The sequence below is a fragment of the Diadema antillarum genome, unplaced genomic scaffold, assembly GCF_040938485.1.
Source record: "Diadema antillarum isolate AM-2024a unplaced genomic scaffold, OU_Dant_1.0 scf00000022, whole genome shotgun sequence".
Lineage (NCBI taxonomy): Eukaryota > Metazoa > Echinodermata > Echinoidea > Diadematoida > Diadematidae > Diadema > Diadema antillarum.
Genome location: NW_027270911.1, coordinates 1463056 through 1488260, shown reverse-complemented (window position 1 = coordinate 1488260; position 25205 = coordinate 1463056). Strand labels below are relative to the sequence as shown.

Below are 25205 nucleotides of genomic sequence, written 5' to 3'. Positions count from 1 at the left end.
CATAAACATCGACAGTAATATGAGAAAATGACTTCCTAGTTTCACTAGTCTTCCTGTAATGAACAAAATAAAATATTTGCTCAATTTCTATGTGTATTCAGATGAATTCAAGAAGAGGAAGTCATGTTCTTTACCTCCGTCACCTTTTCTTCTTTATGAGGGTGTAGCTGTGAAAACTTTACAATTACATTGAGATATTACATAACAACTATTACAGGGGGGTGTTTCACACACAAGTTGTCAGTCGAGCTTGAAATTTAAGATCAACTTAAAATTATAGGTATGCCACTGGTTTCTATGTTAAGTTTTATCAGCCTTTGAGGGTCCATTTCAAATTGTTAAATCAATAATTAAAAAGAAAATCCTTTGTCAATTACTCTGGCTTGCATGAAACAGTCCAAAAAATGTTCATTTTTATTAGGAAGATAGAACAGTGCTGAACATGTGTCCACACAGCATACCATAATTTCAAGTACACAGTATGGATCTTCACTTTTAAGATCGACTATTTTTTTTGGTGACATACAGTGTACCCTCAATTTCTAGTACATTGATAAGCAGTGGGGGGGGGGGGGGGGGGGGTTGATAAGATGACATCACCATATCTAATCTGCATATGATACGAATGTCACAATTTATTGCATCCTTGTGAAGGAGTGATACATTCTAAACCCAGGATGTTCCCCTTTTTATGTCCAAGTGTAATGAAGACTCGCCAGACTGTTTTGTGCAAGTGAATAAGCTTCTTTTTTTTTTTTTTTTTTGAACTTTGAATGGAGTATTTCCAGGGAAGTTTATGATGATTAACAGGTTGGTTCAAAAGGAACGTGACCTAGGAGGTTGAATAGCAGTTAAGATTTTGTGTTCAAAATCAAGTGAGTGTCGAGGATGTTGCAACAGCTGGACTTCTCAGGAAATACGCCATTCCGGCTTCCTGTGGAGAACTTGTAATAGAGCTCTTTTCTTTGTTGAAGTCTTAAAATGTGTTTACAGCATGTACAAAAATAGACCACAATTGATTTTGCTCTTATATCTGCAAGTTTATGAAGGATTAGTTTTCTGCTTTGTACAGTACTTCCTTCAATGACGTCTAGTCAAAGAATATTCTTGAGATTTTGCCAGTGTACACTCGTAGCACAGTGTACAGACACAAAAAGTCTGTTAAAATGAAAAAAAAAAAATAATAGCACCAACAACATTATTTGTCCACAAAGCAAACAATGATAATCTAGTGACCTCCTGACCGTTCAGGAGTAACGCCTTGCCTGCCAAGCACAACTCTTGGCAACGGACTCTGCTCGCTCGGCCAGCGCGAATATGGTGTGTGTGTGGGGGGGGGGGGGGGGGGGGTGGGTAGAGGGAGTGTGCACTGTGCCCAGTACTTTGCGAGGTGTTACTGTTAGTTTTTCCAGGGAGGTGAGACGAAACTTGGTTTTTCTCTTATTTCTACATTAAAGTGGACTAAGCACCCCATTTATACATGGCATTTTAATAGAGTGGGGCACTCCTGAAGTACTCTAGACTATGTGTGAACAGTCACCTATGTTATGAGCGCTCCAGATGTGGTATGGCTTTGGCATGGCGCATGCTGTGCATTCAGTTTATGTGGACACTAAGGTCACCATGGCAGAACTTTGCATGTACATGTATACTTGTATATCATATCGTCTGTTGAGAATGAGAAGGGCATTAAGTTGTCTTGAACACTATGGGTTTAGTGGCAAAAGGAGCATTATAATACACCTGCAAATCGAAGCGCTCCAGGAACACTCCTGTGCCCAACTTTGTGTAGGCCTATAGATAGGGTATTACAGTTCCAGGGTCCTGAGTCCGAAACTACGCCAGCATCCTGCATCCTGTTTGTGCTCGAATACATATTACTGCACAGCATGCCTTCAGTTCAGTAGACTTCTCTGTTACAATTGTTTGTGTTTCATAAAACGCCATGTGATGGTGGTGATACATCTAGCCGGTTGCTCTAGTCTAAGTTTCAGTCCCAGCAAGAAACTCTTTTTTGGGGGGAGGGGGGGGGGGGGGGGGGGAGGGGATTGGGTGGACAGCTGTCATAGTTCATATCCATGTCAACGTAATCATGATGACCTCATGGATGTGTGTGTGTGTGTGTGTGTGTGTGTGTGTGTGTGTGTGTGTGTGTGCTTGCACAAAGTTTAAGTTTGCCACAACACAGTACACTTAAAATTTTTTTTTTTTGAACAAACAACGCTTACAGCCATGTGAGTAAGCGTGTTTGCAACGCGAGTAACCTCTTTGTTGTGAGCTGCTAGTGCATTTGCTTGTGGTTATGGTTTGGTGCCAGGGATTCTAGGGTTAGAATCTTATAGAACATGTACAGTTTGGTGCAGGGGGCTCTAGGGTTAAAAGCACTCTTCATATACTGTTTGCACAATTTGAGGTTGTTTTTGGTTGTATCAATCTGTGTAGTTGCACGGCTCAATGTGCCAAGAATGTCTCCGGTATTATGTGTTGTGAGTATGGAAGCTTTGCAAAACAGCTATTTAAATTGTCAGACTGTGCCAACTGTAGTATCATGCAGCTCAAATTTTTCAAACTACATTGTACTATAAAAAAACATTGTTAATGAATAGTCTGTTAACATATGTTGTTGTTGTTGTTTTAATCTGAGCAACAGCAGTGGCATGTAGATACTGTTTTTAAATGGACGATTTGCCCATTTGTGGTATTGCTATGGAATTACATGTTTTATTTGTTTATTGGCGGCACCAGTTGATTTCAGTGTGCCCGCATTGTCACTCTTTGTCAACCATCCGTATACATGTACTTGCTCACATTGTGGAACATACATTGTACAGTATGCTATACAGTGTTTATCAGTTACCTGTAAATGAAACTGTATGCAGACTTACCTTGAACATTATAAACACAGGTGTTTCTACTGTGAATGGTCAAGATAAAATAAAAGTTGATTATGTGATCAAACATAAGATATGATTTATTGTGAATACATTAGACAGGAATTTGACTGTAACTTTGTAAAATTGCACCTTTGATATGACTTTTCGAGCAGATTTTGTCCTGTGTTTTATCCACCTATTACAGTAATTCTATCAGTCTTGTTGGCATAATGTTTAGGTCAACATGATGCAAAGTCAAGTTGATGTGAAGGCTGGTGGTATTCAGGGAGTTTATGATACAAATTCACGCAATCTTGTCAATATGGATGTCAGTAGCAAACCATAACCCTTGGAAAGAGCGAAGAAGATACAAGGGTAACACCCCTCCCCTCCTCTCCCCTCCCCGCCCCCCTCCAGTCAACTTGCTTGATCTGGGGTCATCCTCTTCTTCTTCTCGAATCCGAAGTCCAGGTCAAGCCTGCATATGACGAAATGAAAACAGCGTTATACAGGCCAATTATTTACGTTGGCATCATGAAGTTCAAGGAAGTTTGCACTGCATCATTACAAGTACGTACTTCCAGTTTTGACAGTCCACACCCAGTGACGACGCTGTAGAAATGGGTGAAACCTGCCCATGCAAAACATAAATGGAACTCTTGGGGAGCTAATGACTTCCAAGAGACAAGCCAGACATACCAGCATACCATAAAGAATAGAGTAATTTGTTGCATGGAAATACTTTGCACACTTTGCACAGTATGGAGCAGGGTAGATGGATTGTATTGTATGCAGATATTTTGTGCACGACATGGTATCAGCATAAACTGTAGACTTTTTCATATTGTCTGCATACTACCAAATTTTATGAAAATCCGACTAGAAACAGGTAGATTTGATCATGATGTTACGTTAAATGTCCCAATCTAAACTAATCGAATTTTGCAAGAGCGATTTTGCAAGAGCTCCAGTTTGGGGCTAGTGTATTGTGTAACATGACAGTGGTGTAACTATTCCTTTGTGGATCTTCATTTTCCTTCTTATGGGGCAAGTGCTGCGGTGTGTAATTTTTGGGTTTTCTCTTTTTATTTGCAAAAAAGCTGAAAATAGAAGTTGTGTGATGAAAATAAATTGGCAATTCACCCCCAAGGACAGATGCCCGAGGGAGAGTACGAGAACATGTCCAGACATGAACTTTCTGTCTTGGTGAAACTGATTGAGCACTGCAGATACACTGCAGATGCACATACACACACACAGCCAGTCCTTTGACAGGATGTTCGTCAAGTGTCAGCCCACTTGATCGACATTTCCTACAGAGTGCGAGGGTCACGCAGTGCCTTGCCCAAGAAACGAGAGAAAAATCCCCCTCTCTACGTGGAGTTGACTGATGACTGGCAGGCCTCCAGTAGCCCTCTTGTAGTACATTCCCATCCGTATTCCATACAGTCTCACATGACGGAGACTTTGGACAGGGTCCCCCACCGTGATTGCCGAGAGCATTATTACACCTGTCTGTACTGATGACATTGCGTGTTCAGTCTTGTTTCTGCGAAAGCGAATAATTCCCTTATGATGGTGGGGGGGGGGGGGGGGGGGGGGGGGGGGAGGAGGAGAAGTTCGATGTTTCCACCCTATAAAGATTATAGTTTGTTGACAAATCATGCTCACGCACAAACACACAAGTCATGGACACTCAATGCACATATAATATTTGCCATCACCCAAGAGTGGTATTACTCATTTGTGTCATACGCCGCCCAGTTGACAGTGGTACATATACTTTGAACACCCCTATATGAGGGTAGGAGACTTGGCACTTTTACAGTCTACAGGGCTCTGTCATCAGCCAAACGACGAATTACACTAACCAGCACGTGTCGGGGAGATCAGGGAAAAAGTGCGTTGTTATTGTATAGGCCTTCATATATATGTGATGTGTATATGAGCCGTATGCGCCTCTACGCACCAGCACTATTGTTGATCTCGTTGATACCATACACAGCTTGACTGTGCAGGATATATCAAGGTAGGAGTGAATATATTATGTAAAATGCTCTACTGTATTTTCTGTCCCTGTACTTTGGACCCCGCATTTTGCTCTGTACAATGTACATCCTTTGTAGGGGGTGTTCTATGACAGGATTAATGTGTATTGTAGCATAATGCACTTTTGTAGGGGTGGGGGGAAGGGTTAACAATGAACTCTTTCATTGCAAGATGTTCTCATAATACGTACATGTGACTATACACGAAAAAATGCATTCTGATTTTATTAATACTACCAGCCAACTATTCGTCAGTGTCATGAGGAATTATATGGATTTATGTCGGCGTGAGGAAGAAAGAAACTTGGTGCTTGACAGTTTTTTTCCCCGTCAAATGATATAGGGTGCCCCCAAAACAACTAGCCTGCTTGTCCGAGGCTATTAAAATTCCCTGTAGGGCAAGTGATATGAAGGGACACATGGATGCTAAAATGCTTCTATAATTCCCTTGCTCTATATAATACAAGGCAATTTCTTCCCCAGGCAAATGTGAGAAACAACTCCTATGGGGCAATGTTAAATGCATAGTTTACTATTTGCAGATTAAACAAAAACCCAGCATTAGTGCTTCAAAATAGCTTTAAAGTGAGAGATAGAGATAAAAACTACCAATGCAAAAATTTGAACCAGTACAATCAATGTTAAGTATTGTTGAATTTACAAAATGTGAACAATAGTTATAATAAAAATATTTCCAGACTAAACCATATACCAATACAGTTATAATGGTTTATTAAGAGAAATAGTGATATCTCCTTAAATCTTAGGTTGTGTTACAAAAATTGTATAATGTAGGATGTTTTGTGATACAACTGACCTACAAATATGCATCAAATGTGATATCTTGAATACATTGATTGCACAGTTGCTGATTTCCATTATGCCTACTCCAGTAATTAATTCTTGAAAGTTTAATGCCCTGATATGTGATAATTTACTGAAAACTTATAACTGAAGAATGGGCAAGTCTCTTCGTCAGATTCAAAGAAAAAAGGTCAATGCACTCAGAATGAGGGTAAATCATTTGATAGACTATTAAAACATGTGGTATGGTGTATCATGATAAAGGCATCAATTCTTCTAGTCTCTTTTCTTGCATCATGCAAACTAATCCACTGATTAGACAGTAAGTGGCAGGATTTGATGTTCAGAGAGAGAGAAAAGAAGTAATATCTTCTTTTAAACATAGAAGATTTGCTCATAAAAGGTTGCAATAGATATCCCTTTTTCTTTTGATAAATGGAGCCAAAAGTTATCTGTCCATTTATGGACAGTGATGGCTGCCATGTTGTCTTGTTTTTGTATCTGGGTCACCAAGGTGAAACATTGCTCTGTGATGTCATAATTGCTGCAAAGCTACTGATACTTACACACTTGTATGAAAGGAATATGATGATGTCATCAAAACCAGCGCCATTCTTGACCCAGTTGCTGGTATGACGTATCAGTGCTCTCCCAGCCCACGTGAAATTCCAGAAAAGCCCATCCAATTGTTTTGTTTTTTCCTTCTTTCTTTAGTAACTTATGATGGTTTGTTGTGGTGGTTGAGGGGTGGGGCGGTGGAAGAATAACCTTGATACGTCAGAGCGATCTCACTACGTCACACTACACTGTCACGCCTCATTTCACTTCTGATCTTGTTTTCAGGGTCAAGCCTTGTGTGCATCCTACTCCAAGCAAACAGAAACTGTCGCCTGCCTCCTTATACTCAGAGTTTCCACTATAGTCTACCACAGCTTTTCAAACACATATGGTTGCCGGGCAACACAATTTTTTTTCATGCACTCTATGAAAGCTGATCACAATGCATACCATCTGCCATGCATCTAGCTACATACTTCCTCATTGATTGGTTTATAGCTATTGTTTACTTGGCGACTGGCTGAAAGCATTGCATATTTTCATTACTGCCCTTAGTGTTGTGTGTTTATGTTTTGATTTTTCGCCTGCCTGGAGATAGCCAGCCAGCAGGGAACATCAAAACTGAAAGATGTCGAGCGACAGATATATTTCTCTCTGTCGCAGGACTCCAGATCAGACCATACTTGCTGGCTGTCCAGATTGCCTTGCGTTTCCTGATAGCATTGTATCTAATTCTAACATTCGTTCAGGGATTTTTGTAGTGTGTTTACGCAGAGTCACAGGTTGGTATGATTTATGTTGAAATAGGTCAATTTGGTGAAACATACATGTATAGGGTACATGTATGTATGTGTGTACATTTCATGCATGACTGCATACAGTATATCTCATCATGCAGTGTTTTGGTATGCCTCTGGAAGGTGTCACCGAAAGCACTGTTCTATTTGTCATGTACATTGTATGCAGAGGAATTTGATACTTCGAGTTGTACCAAAACTAAGGTGACATGAACAAGAAAAAAAGGTCGGGTTGTCCGCGACTCTTTCTGAATGTCCATTTGGTTGCATCCTTGTGCATTTATCATGTCGTTTCTGAAATATCAGTAGACAGAAAATATATGCAGGCATATGTGCATGGATGTTTACATACAGGCTGTACAATATGCATATGATATGATCATATTGTAGCAAAGAATTGCTTGTGTTCCTCTAATGTTGTATTGTTTGCTTTTCTTTCAATGTCCTTCAGGAATACACCCTCTCCCTGTGCTCAGACAACCTTCATCAAGAGCGACTCAGCCCTCGTCTGCTCGACATGTTGGACGCGCAAATCCCCCAACTTGAGTACCAGTCGGGTGCGGTGATTGAGCGCGCCAGTCCGGAGCACCTCGTGTTGCGGGGCACCGATGAGAACATTGTGCGCGCACAATCTCTCATCACCAGCCTGTCAGAGGCACGACAGCTCGCTAAGAAGGGCACGTCGGAGAACTTGGTGGCACACAGTGCCGTCGCACCCCCAGATTCATATGTGGAGAGCAGGGGTCCACGTAGTACCCCCAGAAGAGACTTTAATGACTCGGTCAGTCGCTCAAACATTGACGAAACAGATGGTTTGCTCCACCGGGCCACGGAATCCAGTCATCGGAGACTGCCGAGGCGAGAGGGAGGATCGGAGCTACAGGAGAAGGCGATGCCAACGGAGGGCTCACCTGCACCGCCGAGGGACACACCCCAGGACTCGGTCCAGGACACCATCGCTCTGATGCAGAAGCTGGGATACTCCCTGGAGAGCGTGGAGCAGGTGCTGGCCCAGGTCGGCGACCAGGCCTCCAGCAACGAGGTCCTCCAGAGGCTGCTCAGCCAGGCTCCGTCCAAGGTCGCCGAGGAGGACGAGGAGGAGCACAGCGCTGGGGAGGAGGCTGATGTGGCCAGGTCTCCGGTATCCAGGGACGCCAGTGACGGTCCGATTCACTCAGACGACAAAGATGAAGACCCCTATCGCCCTGTCATCATTGATGGTAGCAACGTTGCCATGAGGTGGGTCTTATTTTCCTTTAGTATGAAGAGACTACACTCCATTTAGAGTTTTACACTATACTAAATGCATCAAACATACAAAAAAATCACACTGATGCTCACAAAGTGAGAACGTGTCTGAAAGTCATCTGCTACTTGTGGGCCCTGGCAAATAGTGAAGTGATTCTTTGTAGTAGATGCTTGAACAAGACAATAAATATAGCCACCTGTATGTTTCCTTTTTTTCTGCATGAGCCAGTAATTTCACAATATTACTTGGATAATAGGAAGTCCATACAACAGAATTAGACTCTGCACTGGGCTGTCACTTACACATACACTGTATGTCAGACTCCTGGTCCATAACACTGCTTTTACTGCTGAATGCATGTTATTTCTTTCATTATAAGCAATCATGATTCTGTAATCAGAAATTAAACTGCAGTTATTCTATCTGTAGCAAACATCTCATCTCATGTAAATAGGAAAATAGTTTTCGACCACAATATATTGTTTGAGCTGAATCTAAATTACCAGAAAAAAAAAATGATTTGCATTGTAGATTTTATTTGGAGGTTGGTTTCAGGATATATACTGTAGATGTTCGGTGAGGCTGTTAGAAACACAGCCATTGGAATAATTATTTTAACAAAGGGTCAGCGGCTGCCGACACATAATGTAAGGTTGGATCTATCTCTGAATAGCGAGCATACTTTGTTGGACCTACTGTGTGCTTAAAGGACAAGTTCACCTTCATAAACATAAGGATTGAGAGAATGTAGCAATATTAGTACAACACATCATTGAAAGTTTGAGGAAAATTGGACTATCCGTTCAAAAGTTATGAATTTTTGAAGTTTTTGTGCAGTAACCGCTGGATGAGAAGACTACTGCAGTGTGTGAATAACTTAGATGTCACATGCGTACAACAATATAAGGAAAATATAAAGAGAATTTCACAAAATTTCATCTTTTGCAAAAAGTACACATTCCCCCGACTCGTTACCGACAAATGTTATGGGTAATATTATTCACCCTGCCTTTAGAAAGAGTCAAGTCAAGTGCTCTTTTATTATGCGAAAAAAGTGAAAATATGTTGAATTTTCTTTACATTTTCTTTATACTGTTGTACACATATGACTCACAAGCTGTAGTAGTCTCCTCATCCAGCGGTTCCAACACAAAAATTTTAAAAATTCATAACTTTTGCATCGATTGTCCAATTTTCCTCAAACTTTCACTGATGTGTTCTACTAATATTGTTGCATTCTCTCAATCCTTATGTTTATGAAGGTGAACTTGTCCTTTAAATTGTGTTAGCCCCTTACTCCTTCCTCCCCAAACGGCGGTTTAATCAAGTACAATGGCTGGATACCTCCGTCCTTTTGTAACTCACGTGTAGCCTCGGTTCTACCCCTTCTCTTTGGCAGCTACGGCAACAAGAATGTCTTTGCCTGCAAGGGCATCGAAACGGTGGTGCTCTGGTTCCTAAACCGAAAACACAAGGTCATCTACGTCTTCGTTCCGAGCTGGCGGAAGGAACAGTCAAAGCCGGAAACGCCCATCCAAGGTAGGCCAGGAAGTGGCGGCGCTTGTTGTGACGTAGACATCCAGGATACATAGCAGGAATGTGCCGATTTGATGTGTGCACCACATGACGTTTTTTTAAACGCTTCCATTTAAAGTTGAAACGTGGCATGAATTCCGTCCCTCACAGGAATTGGATGTGTAGATACAGAATAATGACACAGTGTTACATGCATCTATGATAACGCTGTACTTTTGATACGAGAAAAGGGGGGTAGCAGTCTACTTGTATCTCATTTCAACACCTTAACCTCAATTTCAGTTTGTTTTGAGATGTCTCCCCCCCCCCCCCCCCCCAGCCTACCATGTTGATTAGCCTATTCATGTTCCCTTTAACTTGTGTGCTGGCATGGGTAGTGCTCAATGTATAAAGTTTGTTGAAGGACAAAGTGACTTATCATTCTTTGACACAACCTGAACAGGAACAATGACAAAATCAAGCATGATTCAAAAGACATTAAAGCTATTGATAGTATACAGCATTTAATAGCAGGAGGTTGATAATGTCTGCTAGTTGTGTAAACGGCAGTTGAGCAGTGTCCGCATAGATGTCGTTGGTTCTTGTGCTTTGTGACCTACCCAAAGGCACTGTGCACTCCTTTGTGTGATCAGTTCTGCTTTCTGTGCTTCAAAAGTCTGATAGAAATTAGTCTGCACTGAATCAAAAAAAAAAAATGGCCATAAAAACAAAATTTTTGTATGGCTGAAATGAGTCATTTTGTATACTAGTATCGATATGAATCTCATAAATGATAAAGATTTGGTCTCAGTGTCTTTATGATATTGTTAAACAATGGAAAGTAGCATAAAAACTGTTCTGCTTTAGTAGAGCAAATCAGTTATTAAACGACACAACCTTGCTTTTTTGTTTTGTTTTTTTCCTTTTTAATCTTCGGAACACACCCATATTTGTTTTCTCTAATGGTGTTTCTCTTTCCGAACGTAGAGTTTTGAGACTTTACCTACGTTGATTCTCCTCACATGAATGCCCAGACTTAATGGATAACTTCAGTTGTTTGTGTACAGGGAGTTCATGTGTGAGTTTTGGCAGTGTGCCAATATCACATCCAGCACTAGGTCTGTCTCCTATGTTTGTTTGTACCTTGTAACTTCCTGTTGCATATTGCCAGGAGCATTTTTTTTTTCCAGTCCAACTTCCATTAATGGTACCAGGCACTATTAGGAGTGCCAGTGTAGGGATGTTTACTCATCGACAATGTTGAAGTCTCTTGGGATTAACATGACCCCAAGTCAAAAACCTTCAGCGGACATTAGTTCTACCTTCTTAATGGCTAAACCGAAAAAAAGACACCTTAATCCAAGTCAGTAGATTATCATGTTTGTCATTTGTTTGTGAGGCCATGGAATAAAACTCCAAGGTGAGACTAAGTGCTCTTAAAACCATCGCCTCTAAAAGGGTGTAGGATGATTTTTTGCTTTTGTTTCCTCATTTCAAAACTTTCATTTGTTGTTTCTTTTTCTTGATATATTCATTGCAAATTTGTCAGTATTGGCATTTAGGGAAAGGTTGGATGGATTTTTGAATATCCTAGGTTGTTTTCTTTGGGAAATATATGTACTAGATAACAAAAGAAATAATGCTAATGATAAGGCCATGCATGTAACAGGTGTAATTATTCCAGGAAATTTAGTCGGGGGGGGGGGGGGGGGGGGGGGCAGGTTGTCACTGCTAGCCTTCTGACACTTGAGTCAAAATGAACTTTTGTAAGACCAGAAATTTTCATGCACGAGTATGTAACTCATGAGGAACCATGATTCGCAAAAGTAAAATGCATGCGAAAGTTTTTGTCTACACAATGTATTGAATGTGCGTACAATGCTGTACACCATCATTGTTGGCAATCCACAAAAGTTTCATGCCATGAAGAAGGCTGTTGGCTCCAATTAGTGAAAGTTTCATGCCGCGAATGTTTCTGGTTTTACGGTATGAGATATATATTCATGACTGCCACTATGACTATATCAGTGATGCTGATTTTTCTCCTCTCAAACAAACAAACCAACAGATCAGGAGGTGCTAATCAAGCTGGAGAAGGCCCGCATACTGGTGTGGACGCCCTCGAGAAGGGTCAAGGGTCGACGCATGGTGTGCTACGACGACCGCTACATCCTGAACCTGGCCGTGGAGCTGGACGGCATTGTGGTGTCCAACGACACCTTCCGAGACCTGAGCGGCGAAAAGCCCGAGTACCAGAAGGTGATCGAGGAGCGGCTTCTCATGTACACCTTTGCCGGGAACAAGTGAGTGACTCTAAACCTTAGTCCATGATTTCAATCCAGGATTTGAAGGGTCCAAGACGATTCTCAATTCCTTTAAAGCCTCAGTTTGTGATGTGAGATTTTTTTTTTACCGGTTTTTATTTATTTTTATTTAGATTTTTCCTTTATTGTGCATAGATATCTATAGTGCTGTTAATGATGGGACTAAGGTGATGTAGCTATCATTACTAGGCCTTCCCAAATATCTGAGAGATTTTTCTTACCAGTGTGCTCGCGAAAGCAGATTTATAAAAGTGATCATACACCCCTATCTCACTTCAAACTGTCACTACTCTGCACCTAGGAATGAGAGTAGTAATTTGATTTGATTTGATTTGATTGCTGGTTGTGTTGTCCAGTCAACTGAAGGTGAATGATATAGCCCTTTTAAAAGTAAAAAGTTATGTAGCACTTGCTTTCCAATATGTCTGCCATGTCAGACAGTTATTACAGTTTGATACAAGAACCGCTAATCCTCATCTAGTGATGAATCATAAATCCTCAGCTTCAAAATGTTTTGTAAAGAGAGTGATTCCCTATATTGCATGAACTGTATGAGTAATCACTCGGTGTTGCCAATTTGCCGATGATGAAATACATGCCAGTCAACGTGAGGGGGCATGTGCACAGATGTGTCCCTGACATTTACTTCTTGCCAAGTATGTGCAATGCCAATTCGTATTATCATGCGGTTGCAGTGTGCCGGAAGTAGGCGTTTGTTTATTCGTCAGGCCCTGGGGAATATTTTATCTTTTGCTGCCAACATGATCAAGATGTCGTCGTTAAATAGGCGCAGCTCCCTCTGTATTTCCTTGCATCTCTTATATATCTGAGCAAAAAATTTGATGGAACTCGTTAAATTCATTAGATGCTATGCATGCACAGAATTGAAGAGAGACATGAGCTTTACATGTCCTGAAATGTATGGGTAATGTAAAGCCCGCCACACACTATACAACTCACAACTATACGACTGACAGACTTTGGATCCAAAATGAATAACAATATCCTCAGAATAAACATGCTTGTTTATTTCAGATCCAAAGTCTGCCCATCATAAAGTCGTGACTCCATTGTATAGTGTGCGGCTGGCTTAAGAAGATGGAGAAGATTCTGCAAGTAAAACAATTAGCCTGCATGAATTAAATGATTAAATAAAGAGTTGAAATGAAAGATATTTTATTACCTCCGCCAAGGGGGGAGGTTATGTTTTCGTTACCGTTGGTTTGTTCGTTAGTTAGTTCGTTCGTTTGTCCGTGTTCAAAATAACTCAAAAAGTAGTAAACGGATTGGGATGAAACTTGCAGGAAAGGTTGAGAATGACACAAGTAACAAACAATTAACTTTTGGTAGTGATCCAAGAATTTTTTGGGAATTTATGAAGGATTTTTGATATTTTGGCAGGTAGGGTCAATGAACTTGGGAGTTCAGGCTGCGCGTATTTGAGGTTTGCATGCGCGCACTAAGGGTTTATGACGTAACAAAGGCTTCTATATTGGGAAATCGGGCAATTTTTCAGCATGTATAGACCTATGGGTGGAAATCACTAATCTCTATGGAAGAGCCCAAAGAGCTTTTCCCCATTGGTAGAGAGGAGAAAAAATCTCTTTGGGAAGAGCAAGATCATCGGTGGAAAGTAACTGCTTGGTGGAGGTCTGCTGAGGTCTCAGAGTGCTTTTCTAGTTATTATTTTTTTTAAAACTCTGCTCTACCAAATGAAACACTTAGGATGAATGATTGAGGGGGGGGGGGGGGAGGGGGGGGGGGGCTTATCTTGCTCTTGATTTCATGGCTCACTGTCGCGAGCTAAGTCGAGACCGGCCCATGGCGATCGGACTCCTTGCGTGTTGTCCTACAGTGGGGAGATATCTCTTCCTTCACTCTCTCTATGGCCCTTCTGCAGGGATAGCCAGATTGTCATGTTAACCCATTGAGGACGAGTCCTGAGTATACTCGGGCAGGTGTCTATGGGAAATGCGTGTTGTAGCCAAATCAGTCCGTGCTCAACGGGTTAAAGAGCTTTCACTCTTGAGCGATCTGCACCAAGTGGCTCTTGGTTGCTTCTCAGCGTTACGCTATTCACATAACAGGAAGTAGCGGAAGTTAGGAAGAAGACTGTTTATAAATTGCTTGCACAAAAGACGGGAAAAGGTAGTACTGCAATTTGCCTGATTACAGCAGCAATGTACACATTTTACATGTAGCCCTTTGGTCCGACAAATATAGTTGATGTGCAGTGTGCTGGTCATTAAAGGGGATGGCTAGTAACTGATCTGTGGGAATCAGTGGGAATGCTGGGGGATGATTGTTCCAATCCTTGTGGGATTCATTTAAGAGTGCATTATATATATCTATTGTTGTGTGAATATTATTTGCTTCAGAATACATAGTCTCATATTCAAGTAATGTGCAGTTCAATGTTTCCAGGTTAGCATGCCTGTACAGTGACGGGGCGATCGTTAACGGGCCGTTACTAGCCATCCCCTTTAACAGTGAAAAAGAATTTGGCAACAAATAGCATTCCTACACCCCCTTTCTTTCCTCACTGTGTTAGAAGATGTCAGTTATTAAAGAAAATGCCAAACAGAATTAAACTTTTTGCGTAAGTGAAATGCCTCTGCCTGTGTGGTTTACATGTGTTTGTGCATCATTGTTTTTGTCTGCGGATAAAGGTGAGATAAATTCCCCAGTGCAGAGTGACAGAACAAACAACATGAAAACCCATTGCGGATACAAAAAGGAAGCCCTTTTACCCGTGTGTGGTCCATGATAGCAAAGAATCTTCAGGAAATATTGTTCCTACAAGCTTTTCCTGTGCATGTGTGGCTGACGCGTGAAAAAAAAATCATCCTATAAAATGTAAACTTGTGCTGAAATCTACAGAGTCAGAAGAAAATTCTTTCTAAATGTCAATGTCATCTGGAGCAATCAATGACCAAAGTTAAAAAGTGATGCTCAAATAAATGACAACCCACATTGAACATTGAGTAGAAAGATGATATTTTCAAGTCACTTCTAACATAAACATCTACCTGTCAACTACATGTATTTTTGTTTTATAGGAATATTCTTCTTCTTTAAGCTTCTTCAAAGCTTTTATTCAACCTTACCTCCCTATTTGTGTGTGTATGTGTTTGCATGTGTGTGTGTGTGTGTGTTTGCGCATTAAAGAGTCATATTTTAGCAACATTTTTCCCATATGTATGTATATTAATTAGAAATCAGGGATGGCAGGTGTGCAAACTAAAATGTGAAAAACAGGCAAATATAAGGAACAAACAAACAAATGAACAGACAAACAAAAACCCTAAGCGAACAAACCCTGGGTTGAGGTTCCTGGTTTTCCCAATTCTTGGTTGGGGAGGATTAGTCGTGGAATGAGATTACAGTTCTTGACCAAATCCTGGTGCTGTGGTGTGGAACTAACCTGCTCTCGAGGCCACTTAAACATGTAGGTGATATAGTCACCAGGTATTTACCAAATTATGTCCAGCGCTCATAACACAGGAGTATCCCATACAGATTCCAAGTGCGTAATTTCCATGTTCCAACAGAAAACTGTTTCCTGCATATACAGTGCATGTAGATTCTCTTTGATCGAATAACCCAACAGGGCATTTCTGTGTATATATATTCATACATATATTTTTTTTTTTCTTCTGAAAATGGTATTGAGGATGTGAAACACAAGAGTATCCCATGTACAGATTCCAAATGCGTACTTTTCATCTTGTCATAATTATCATTATTTAATTTCAAAGAACAAGCAGTTGTTGCATTTTCAAAGACAAGATTTTTCAATGACTGGGCAGAGTTTTGTCGAAAGTGTGCAACACTCAGGAGCAGATGTTGATCAAAACAAGGCAAAAGGCCCCCCTGTGCCTGCTCACTGCCAAAGTCAGTTTCGAGAAGCTCCGCTACTTCCCCTTTTGTTTTGAACAACGGGTGCGAAGGGGCGGAGGAAATCAAACATTCTCTTTCGCTGGCGAGCTTAATCCCCACCCAAACTGTACCTGTACTTCCTCTTAATAGCATCTTCAGTGAATTTTTACATAACTCTTTATTGGTATCTGAGACCACCTTAGTCCCATCTATTCCACCTATATTTGCAATATCTAAAGTTTTGGAATTTTTGCTTACATGATGCAACTCTAAAATGCCATATTGATCGCCTGTTCTGCTCGTATTTCAAAAACTGGGAAATGTTGATGTGTTTGCTATGCACTGTCTCTGTACTCAGTGGATTTCCTTCCAGTTCCCCGATGCACAGTCAGCTTTATGCAAGGGATTCACATGAAAAGAAAGGCATTGTGCATTGTTCTGCTCACAAGCATTCGAGAAGGATCATGTAATAGTGTTACTATTTTTGTGCCAGAAAAGGGGAGGGGGAGGAGGAGGTTGACTGTGGTCTCTTTAATACTGCAGTTGGTGATTAAGCTAAGAGAAAGAAAGAACGATAACAGGGTACAATGTATACCTTGTGATATAAGAGTATACCTGAGCATATTCAATCTGTACTCAAATCGAGTAGCCAGTGTTTACCAGACATCCTCCTAAAATGTGTACTGCCTACGCACTCCTCGAGTTTCTATTCTGAGTGAATACATTAACGATAACATCATGTCGTGTGTTATCACACCATCCAATTTTCCGCTAAATGTCATCTCTAGATCCAACAATAGACGTCTGATGTTGGTTTGCATCACAGTTGTGGATGTAATTTTCATTTTAATGCTAACAGTGAGCTATGACAGTGTTCCTTGCTGTGCCTGAAAAAAATCCCACCAACAAACAAACAAACAAACAAACATTTTTCTGATTAGTGTAGGTGTTTCAACAGTGTCGATAAATGTTATGTCATGGATTGTGGTTATACCTTTAATTTGCAAATTGTTATTACAGTAAATATTTTTGGAATTAACTTTTCTATAACACCCCCACATTTTGGACCTATATTTAAAAACCCACTGCCATTTTTGGCACTGTGCAACGAGTGAAGTCATCTTCACGTGTCACTAGGAACATGCAAATTTGGAAAGAAGCACATTGCTTGTAGTATGTAGTGGCCCGTCGTCTGGAGCTCAAGACATCTATTTTTTTTTTTTTTTTTTTTTTTGGTGGGGGGAGGGCTGAGGAGGAGGAGGGGCAGTGAGCACATCCATTTGACCAAGTAGTCCTACAGATGTTGCAATCTTCATATTTTTTATGTCTCCGCCACGAAGTGGTGCCGGAGGCATTATGTTTTCGGGTTGTCCGTCCGTCCGTCCGTCCGTCTTTCCGTCCGTCCGTCCGTCCGTCCGTCCGTCCTTCCGTCCGTCCGTCCGTCCGTCCGTCCGTCCGTCCGTAATGAATTTTGTGGACAGGGTAACTATCAAAACCTTTTGAGGTATCCTAATGAAACTTGGCATGTGTGTGTATTAGGGGGTGAAGTTGTGCCTATCAACTTTTGGGTGCGCATGCTCAAGGTCAAAGGTCAAAAGGTCAAGGTCAAATGCTTAAAATTTCACTATTTCCCCCATATCTATGCAATGCCTGAAGATATTTTCTTGAAACTTAGTGTATACATGTATTACCCAATTAGGATTCTCTGGTGAAAGTTTGGGGTCATGAGGTCAAAAGGTAAAAGGTCAAAAGGTCAAGTAAAATGTTCAAATTTTACTTTTTTCTCTGTATCTTGGAAATTGTTCAAGGTATCTTTATGGAACAAAGTATATGTGCATGTATGACTGGCAGTGGTTATCTAGGGAATTGGGGTTCATGGGGTCAAAGGTCAAGGGCAATACTTCCCAAAATTTTACTATTTTCCTTATATTTATGCAATGCCAGCAGGATTATTCTTTTTTAACTTGATTTATGCATGTATTACCCACTAGAGATTCTCTGGGATTTTTTTTTTCTTTGCCAAGAAGGTCAAAGGTCAAAAGGTCGAAGATCAAGTGAAAGTGCTGAACTTACTTCTTTCTCTCTATCTCGGAAGTGGCTCAAGTTATCTTTAAACTTAGTACATAATTATGTATGTTCTGCCTGACAGTGATTCTCTTGCATTATGAATCAAAGGCCAGATAAAAATGATAACAATTTACTGTTCAATACAGAAATTGCACTTTTTCTCCATACCTTGAAAATTACCTTGAAAAAGTGCATAAACTTATGAAAGGGTCAAAGTCGAAGTTTAAGTTCTTAAATCCCCAAATTCATGCTCTCCTATTTCCAATTAAGGAAGGTGAACATTCGATACATTTGTGACAAACATGTCATTTTTATATTTTGCCAATTTTGTGAAAATGTAATCACACATTGTCCACATGTACTATAGACCTATTAGGAGAATCATGCATTATGGCGGAGGCATACCAGTCGCCATAGCGACATTTCTAGTTTGTTCTGTTATACTCATAATGTTGTTGATTCTGTGTATTTATGCGGGCAGGTACTTGTACAAACTGTACCCTGGGTTGTGTGTAATATGCACCTGTTTGCACAGTACCCCGTACCACTGTCGTGGAAAGCCATGCTCAGTGTGCTGTGAATGCCATACAGGTCTGTGGGAAAGCGGGATAAAAAGGGATAGGGCTTTGGAAAACAACAAGTGAAGATGGGGTTGCCCTTTACTATGGCCTTTGCGCCTGTGCTTCAGTGGGTACTCAAAGAGGCCACTTCAGTAGCCTCCTTACGAGTGCTTGATGCGCTGGTGGGTTCAAGTCACATAGAGAGACTGTGCTTGGAGTAATGACTGATTTCTGCCATTTTGTTGTGTGGGAAAGAGCGAGTGCTTTACAGTGTTTGTCATGTACACAGTGAGTGTCAGAAATGATTGTGAGAGCCATTTGAGCACGTGAGGGTCCTTGGCACTGTAGGAAAAGAGAAGTTCATCGTTTAATCATTTTCAAGTTTAAACCAAAGAGTGAAACTAGCAGGATTCAACAAATTGTCTGCTTATATATCCAGTGCATTTCCTGTTTCTATACGTTCCCCCGAGGAAAAAAAAAAAGTATCACAGTCTCACAATTTTTATCGTACATGTATGTCGTATTTAAAATTAGGCTATGATGTCACAGAAATGGAAGCAAGAATGCAGGGCTAAAAGCAGATTTTGTGAACCCTAAACAGGTCCTAAATTTCTCAATTCTCCTCGCTTACATGTTCTTGTCAAACACAGTGAAGTGGACAGTGACAAGGGTCTGAAATGCTAAGACTACTGCCAGACATGAGTTCAAAGTCCACAGCTAAGGCACAGTATAGACTGTGTTGTACAGGGGCTTTTTTCTGCAAGTGCACTGAAATAGGGGAGTTCCCCTTTATTTTTGCACAGCACTGCCTTGGCTTCCCAATGAAGCAAATAATTGCTTCGCTGTGCTGTCCTGTGCACGTTTGGGATGTCGTGCACATGCACAATTGATTCTGAACACGTGTAGGACATGCCCCTTTAACAACATGAGTGAAATTGCTCATTCACAAATATGGTGACACACACTCTCTCACACAGACACACCTAATCTTTTTACACACTTCCCCAAAGAGAGCTGGGGAAACTATGCAAAAGGTGAAAGTGCTGACATATTGCACTAAAGTCATAGAGATCATCTAAACTGAATCAGTGTGAATCATCCACAGATGAAGTGGTTAAAAGACAACTGATTCAATCGATGAACGTCTTCCCAGATGTCACATTGATGAAATTTTGATCTTGTTGTCATGAGAGCAGATGTAGGAAAAGATTTATGAACATGATTTTCAGAATCCCTTTTTCTTCTCTTTTTTTTCCTTCACATTTGTGATAGCTAAGGACCAATATATGCAGATATTTTTTTTAAAGCAACACTTATACAACAACACTAATCATGCGATTTCTTTTAACATGATCTCTGATATTGCAAATATTTATGGTCCTTTTCTTTTTATTTTCTATTGCTGTAGATATGCCCTTTATTTATTTGATGTTGATAGTCTCTGTTGTTCTTCTGCATTGAAAATATGTTCTTATTTTGTTGTAAATAAGTTATAATTTTTACTGTATCATCTGTTGTTTTATGTTGTCAGGGACTTTCTGAAAAAACAGCACTGAGGTTGGCAATGAGTTTTTTAAAACCGTATTTAAAAAAAAAGAAACAAAGAAACAGGCAATTCTCATATTAACTTTGTTATTCGAAAGAAAATAAGAGATAATGATGCTCTGCCAAAAAGGCAGAAAAAAAAAAATGATAGTGCAGAACAATAATGATAGAATATGATTTGAATAGAGTGCTTCTTGTCATGTATTGTGCAAGTCTCAGTATGAAGCATGCTGATTCATATTGACTGCATTGACCGTGTGTTGCAGGTTTATGCCACCCGATGACCCGTTGGGCAGGCACGGTCCGAGCCTCGAGAACTTCTTGCGCAAGACACCCGCCAAGCCGACCCACCAGATGCAGCCGTGCCCCTATGGCAAGAAGTGCACCTACGGCAACAAGTGCAAGTACAGCCACCCCGAGCGCACTCGGAGCCAGAGACCCACCAGTGAGGTCCTGATGGAGAAGGATCGCTTACGCAAGGAGCAGCAGGTCCGTGACGAGCTGCAGGCGAGGGCCATGGAGCAGAGCCACATGCCGTGGAAGGAGAACGGGGTCCTTGGTGGGAGCGGCACGGAGCTCCTGGGGAGTCTCCCTATGGATAGCATCCCACTCCACGAGGGTGCCACCACATTGCCCATGATGAATCCGCCCAGACACACCTCGGGCATGAAGACTGTGCCTCTCACGGGATCGCAGCGCTCCGTCACCGCGTCCCGGCCTCCCGCCCGGGAAGATGCCGCGAGATTCCGTCCCAGCCCCGCCCACCACCAGACGAACGGAATGGCCATGCCCCAGCCCCTCTCCTCCATGCCCGCGCAGTGGTCCAACCAGAGGATATCAGCCTATCACCCGCGGCAACCGGCCGAGCAGCTGCCCAACAGAGCCATGAGGACCGCGCCCCTCCCGCAGTACCAGTCCTACCAGAACCACCCCCCACAGCGGGAGATGAGGACGGCCCCTCTGCCTTCCCACCCTTCCCACGACTACTACAGCCACCAGGCCACCGGCTCGTCAAAGCGCATCTCCCTTCCATCTGCGGGATCCAACAACCATAGTCTCCCCCAACATCCTAGCTACCACGGGATGGAAGACTTTACCCAGGGCTTCCAGCTGATGAGTCTTCAGGATTCAAAGTGAGCAACCGCCTGCTTTTATTCATTTCTGTTTTCTTCTTGTTTTCTTCTCCACTTCCTCCTTTTCGTCAATCTTGCACAACTTTGACTTAGAGCCTGCTGTGCGTGTTCACCGCCACATTCACATCGTCAGGTTTTATTGTTTTGTGTGTTTTCTTCTTTCTGTGTGTATGCATAGAATGTTCTACTTTAGTGGTATACCGTCCACTTATCAGGAACAGCCACTGAGCTTGGATTGACATCGCATTAAAAGAAATACTGTAACGACGTATTCCTCAATACTTGGGCTGCGATGGCGTTATACACTACAGTCTCTATGGGATTTCCTCATTGTGGCCAGTTTAGCTGGCATGGTGTGTGTGCTCAACACTATTATTGTACTTGTGAGCTTGAGCTCATTCTCAAGTGCTGCCTAGTCCATCAGGCTGCGTTCACATAGAAGTATACTATTCGGGTATTTGGGGCTCGTTTTCGAGGGCACGCGAATAGCTTGCCTTGAACGATAGGATTTCCTCACACCGGTTCACACAAGAGGGCACTATTTGAAAGTACCGAATAGCATAGAATAGTATAGCGTAGTGGGAATCAAGCTTGTTCGATTTTCTTGCAGCGTATACCATCCCTCGTTTATGAAATAATGACAATTTTGATCTGGATTTGCCCTTTAGGAAAAATAAGCATGTAGACTGACATTCTGATGCAGTTTAGAAATTGTTAATAAGATTTGCTGGGATGTAGGAGGAAGAAATCCTCACTGCATGGGATGGTGAGTTGACGGTGCGGGTGATGGTGTACTGGGTGCCCGAATAGCGAATAGCGAATAGCGAATACCAAATACCGAATGCCGAATACCAAATACCGTATACTTCTATGTGAACGCAGCCTTACGAGCAACTCTTACACTCCATATTAAGTGAAAGTGACCTTGCTTGTCTTGATAGTAACCATGATATGGTCTTATTTACCCAGGTTGAAAATAACATAAAAAGAAAGTGAAAAAGCTTCATAAGATTATCAGCACTGACCATCTCAGACCCAGCCGTTAGTGTTTTTTGCTTTTGTGTTTTTACCCCAGCATTGACATGTACGCATTCTTTGTTGGATCAAAATGGGGAAAACTGAAGTAAAACGTCCTTGCCTAGGATTTGAATCTGACAAGGCCAGTGGTGTATGCATGGCAACACATTAATTACTGTTGTGCTAAGAAATGAGCAAAGCTGTGCAAACAGCCTTCCCGCCTCCCTCCCCCTTCCCCACACCCCACCCCACCCCAATGGCTGTTTGTGACACGAGTCTACCAACATTCGTTGTCTTTCAGGAAGCACTCCGTGGGCTACGAAGAGGAGAGGCACCACTCGTATCCTACCAGCAACCCGTACAGGAGGACGCAGCCTCCACCCAGGCCAGCCATCTCGGGTGACTTCAACAGCCAGGTGAGCACAAATCATCGAGAACTCTTTATGAGTGGTGCCATTGTGTCATAAATATTTGGTTAGTGTAATCATGTGTTAAGATGCTGAATAAATGGAGGGGAAAGAGAGAGAAGATGAACATTTTAACAAGGAATAAAATTCCATCTTGGCTAATTACAAGGGATATCTCAAAAGCACAGCAAGAAACAGCAACAGGGAATGGGGGAATGAAATATCCTCAATTTGGGATTTGTGAGCATGCATAGTCAAATCCTAGCATTGTGTTCTTGCACTGAGTCTTAAATTTCTGTCATTCTCGTGATACATTTCATTTGCAGGCAGCTGTGAGTATGGCTTTGGAGGATGAAGGCTATTTTTCACCGCTTGCAGCTCACCCTCAGTCCCAGCCAAAGAGTTTCATGTATCCCTCCTCCTCCCCGTCGCCGGCGTCGTCCTCTTCCTCCATGTGGGGCCCGCCCCTGCTGCCGGGCGGCGGGAACTCGGGAGGTCTTGGCCTCGCCTCAGGCAGCCTGGGGCTGGGGCCCGGTCACCAGGGGCGCGGCGGCCTCCTACAATCTACGGGCCCCATGCAGACCTCGGAGGCTGCCCGATCCAGGGCGTGGATGGGCTCTGAGTTGGGCCAGGAGCAGCTGTTGTCCTCCATGTTCCCCAGAGTGCCAGACGAGAACCCGAGTGGACTCTCAGACAGGTCATGGAGTGAGTATTCAGTCCGGCCATGACGAACGAGGAGTGCTTGACTCCTTCAGTCTCTTTGACAACATGTATACCTACAGAGTCAATAGGCTTTGAGGCCTCTGGACCTTAAAGGCTTAAGGAGTGAATTCACCACACGATGACCAACATCATTAAGACAGTCAAAAGCATGGAGATACTTAATGCTTTGCTAAAACTATTGTCAAATTTCTACTTTTTGTAATGAGAAGTAAATCAATGTGGTGCACTTAGCTGTCGCCTGTGACTATGATTAACACTTCATCTTTTGCCTTCAAAGTGCAAAAAGAAAAAAACAACAACAATGAGTGTGAAATTTGTAGCATAGAGTTGATATATGAGCGGCAGGGATCATGGTCCATATCCTGTTATTCCAAGGGTCTTATCTTTCAGGGCTAGAGTGTGTAAATGTGTATTAGAGCTGATGATACAAGCAACTTGCAGCCCTGATAGTAGTAAGGGAAGATAATCACAGCTATAAACCCTGTAGATAACACCACAAGCGATAAACAGACATGCCCCTCTGTCCCGAGGCACCACAGTTACCAATTCAAGTATGAAATCGATAAATTGGATGTTTCCGCCTCGACCCCACTGCTTGTGATTGTGACAATCGAGTAGGCTATTTTTGAGATTAGGATGCTGTTGCGACCTACGTAATCTGCACGATATATATTGAAGTACGCGGCTCTCTGTGCTGTATCATATTTTGTCGTACTTCTTGGTTTGCACAAAGTGGCATGGCCTAGAGACTGTACCTCTGTCTTGTTCAATCTCTACGGCTGTCATGTAAGCAGAGAAAGCATTTTTAAAGGGAATGTTCATGTTTATGCTCTTGTCAATCTGATTATAGTAGGGTTGGGTGTATTCATTATAATCCCAGGGAGGCAAATGTCCCCCCCCCTTTTCTTTCCCACCTAAGCTGGATTGATTTTTAACAAACTATAGAATACACATCTCTGCCATTCTTTCAGTATACTGAATGACTTGTTGGAGATATCACTCATCATCCAGTCAGTTCTCATGTTTTGCATTTAAATTCATAAACATAAGGATTGAGAAAATGCAACAATATTAGCAGAACACATCAGTGAAAGTTTGAGGAAAATTGGACAATCGATGCAAAAGTTATGAATTTTTTAAATTTTTGTGTTTGAACCGCTGGATGAGGAGACTACTACAGCTTGTGAGTCATATGCGTACAACAGTATAAAGAAAATGTAAAAGAAAATTCAACATATTTTCACTTTTTTCGCATAATAAAAGAGCACTTGACTTGCCTCTTTCGAAAGGCAGGGGGAATAATATTACCCATAACATTTGTCGGTAACGAGTCAGGGGAATGTGTACTTTTTTCAAAAGATGGAATTTTGTGAAATTCTCTTTATATTTTCCTTATATTGTTGTACGCATGTGACATCTAAGTTATTCATACACTGCAGTAGTCTTCTCATCCAGCGGGTACTGCACAAAAACTTCAAAAATTCATATTTCTTGAACGGATTGTCTGATTTTCCTCAAACTTTCAATGATGTGTTCATTAAAAAAAAAAAGACAAAGAAACAGACATACATGTACATGATGTCGACCATTAATGTCAGGCACATTTTATAAGTGGTGTAGTGTAGCGAGTTTAGGTAGGAGAGGAAATTCTGTGGTTGTGTGTGTGTGATATTTTGCCCTTGATATTTTGCCCTTGATATTTTGCC

The 25205-nt window shown here is 41.7% G+C and overlaps 1 protein-coding gene across 2 annotated transcripts in view; it reads left to right on the top strand.

Moving 5' to 3' along the window:
• The window catches only part of LOC139731603 (uncharacterized), a 43845-nt gene extending 19318 nt beyond the window's left edge, over positions 1 to 24527 (top strand). Inside the window, exons 1-7 of one of the 2 annotated variants that reach the window (XM_071642503.1) lie at positions 6788 to 7065; positions 7532 to 8319; positions 9729 to 9868; positions 11913 to 12147; positions 20486 to 21352; positions 22671 to 22785; positions 23103 to 24527. In XM_071642503.1, coding sequence (XP_071498604.1) covers positions 7598 to 8319; positions 9729 to 9868; positions 11913 to 12147; positions 20486 to 21352; positions 22671 to 22785; positions 23103 to 23504 — 2481 coding nt within the window. In that variant the 5' untranslated portion in view covers positions 6788 to 7065; positions 7532 to 7597 and the 3' untranslated portion in view covers positions 23505 to 24527. Of the gene's footprint in view, positions 1 to 6787; positions 7066 to 7531; positions 8320 to 9728; positions 9869 to 11912; positions 12148 to 20485; positions 21353 to 22670; positions 22786 to 23102 lie in introns of those variants that run through there. The other variant, XM_071642495.1, reaches the window with a different exon arrangement.
• Positions 24528 to 25205: the final 678 nt, after the last annotated feature.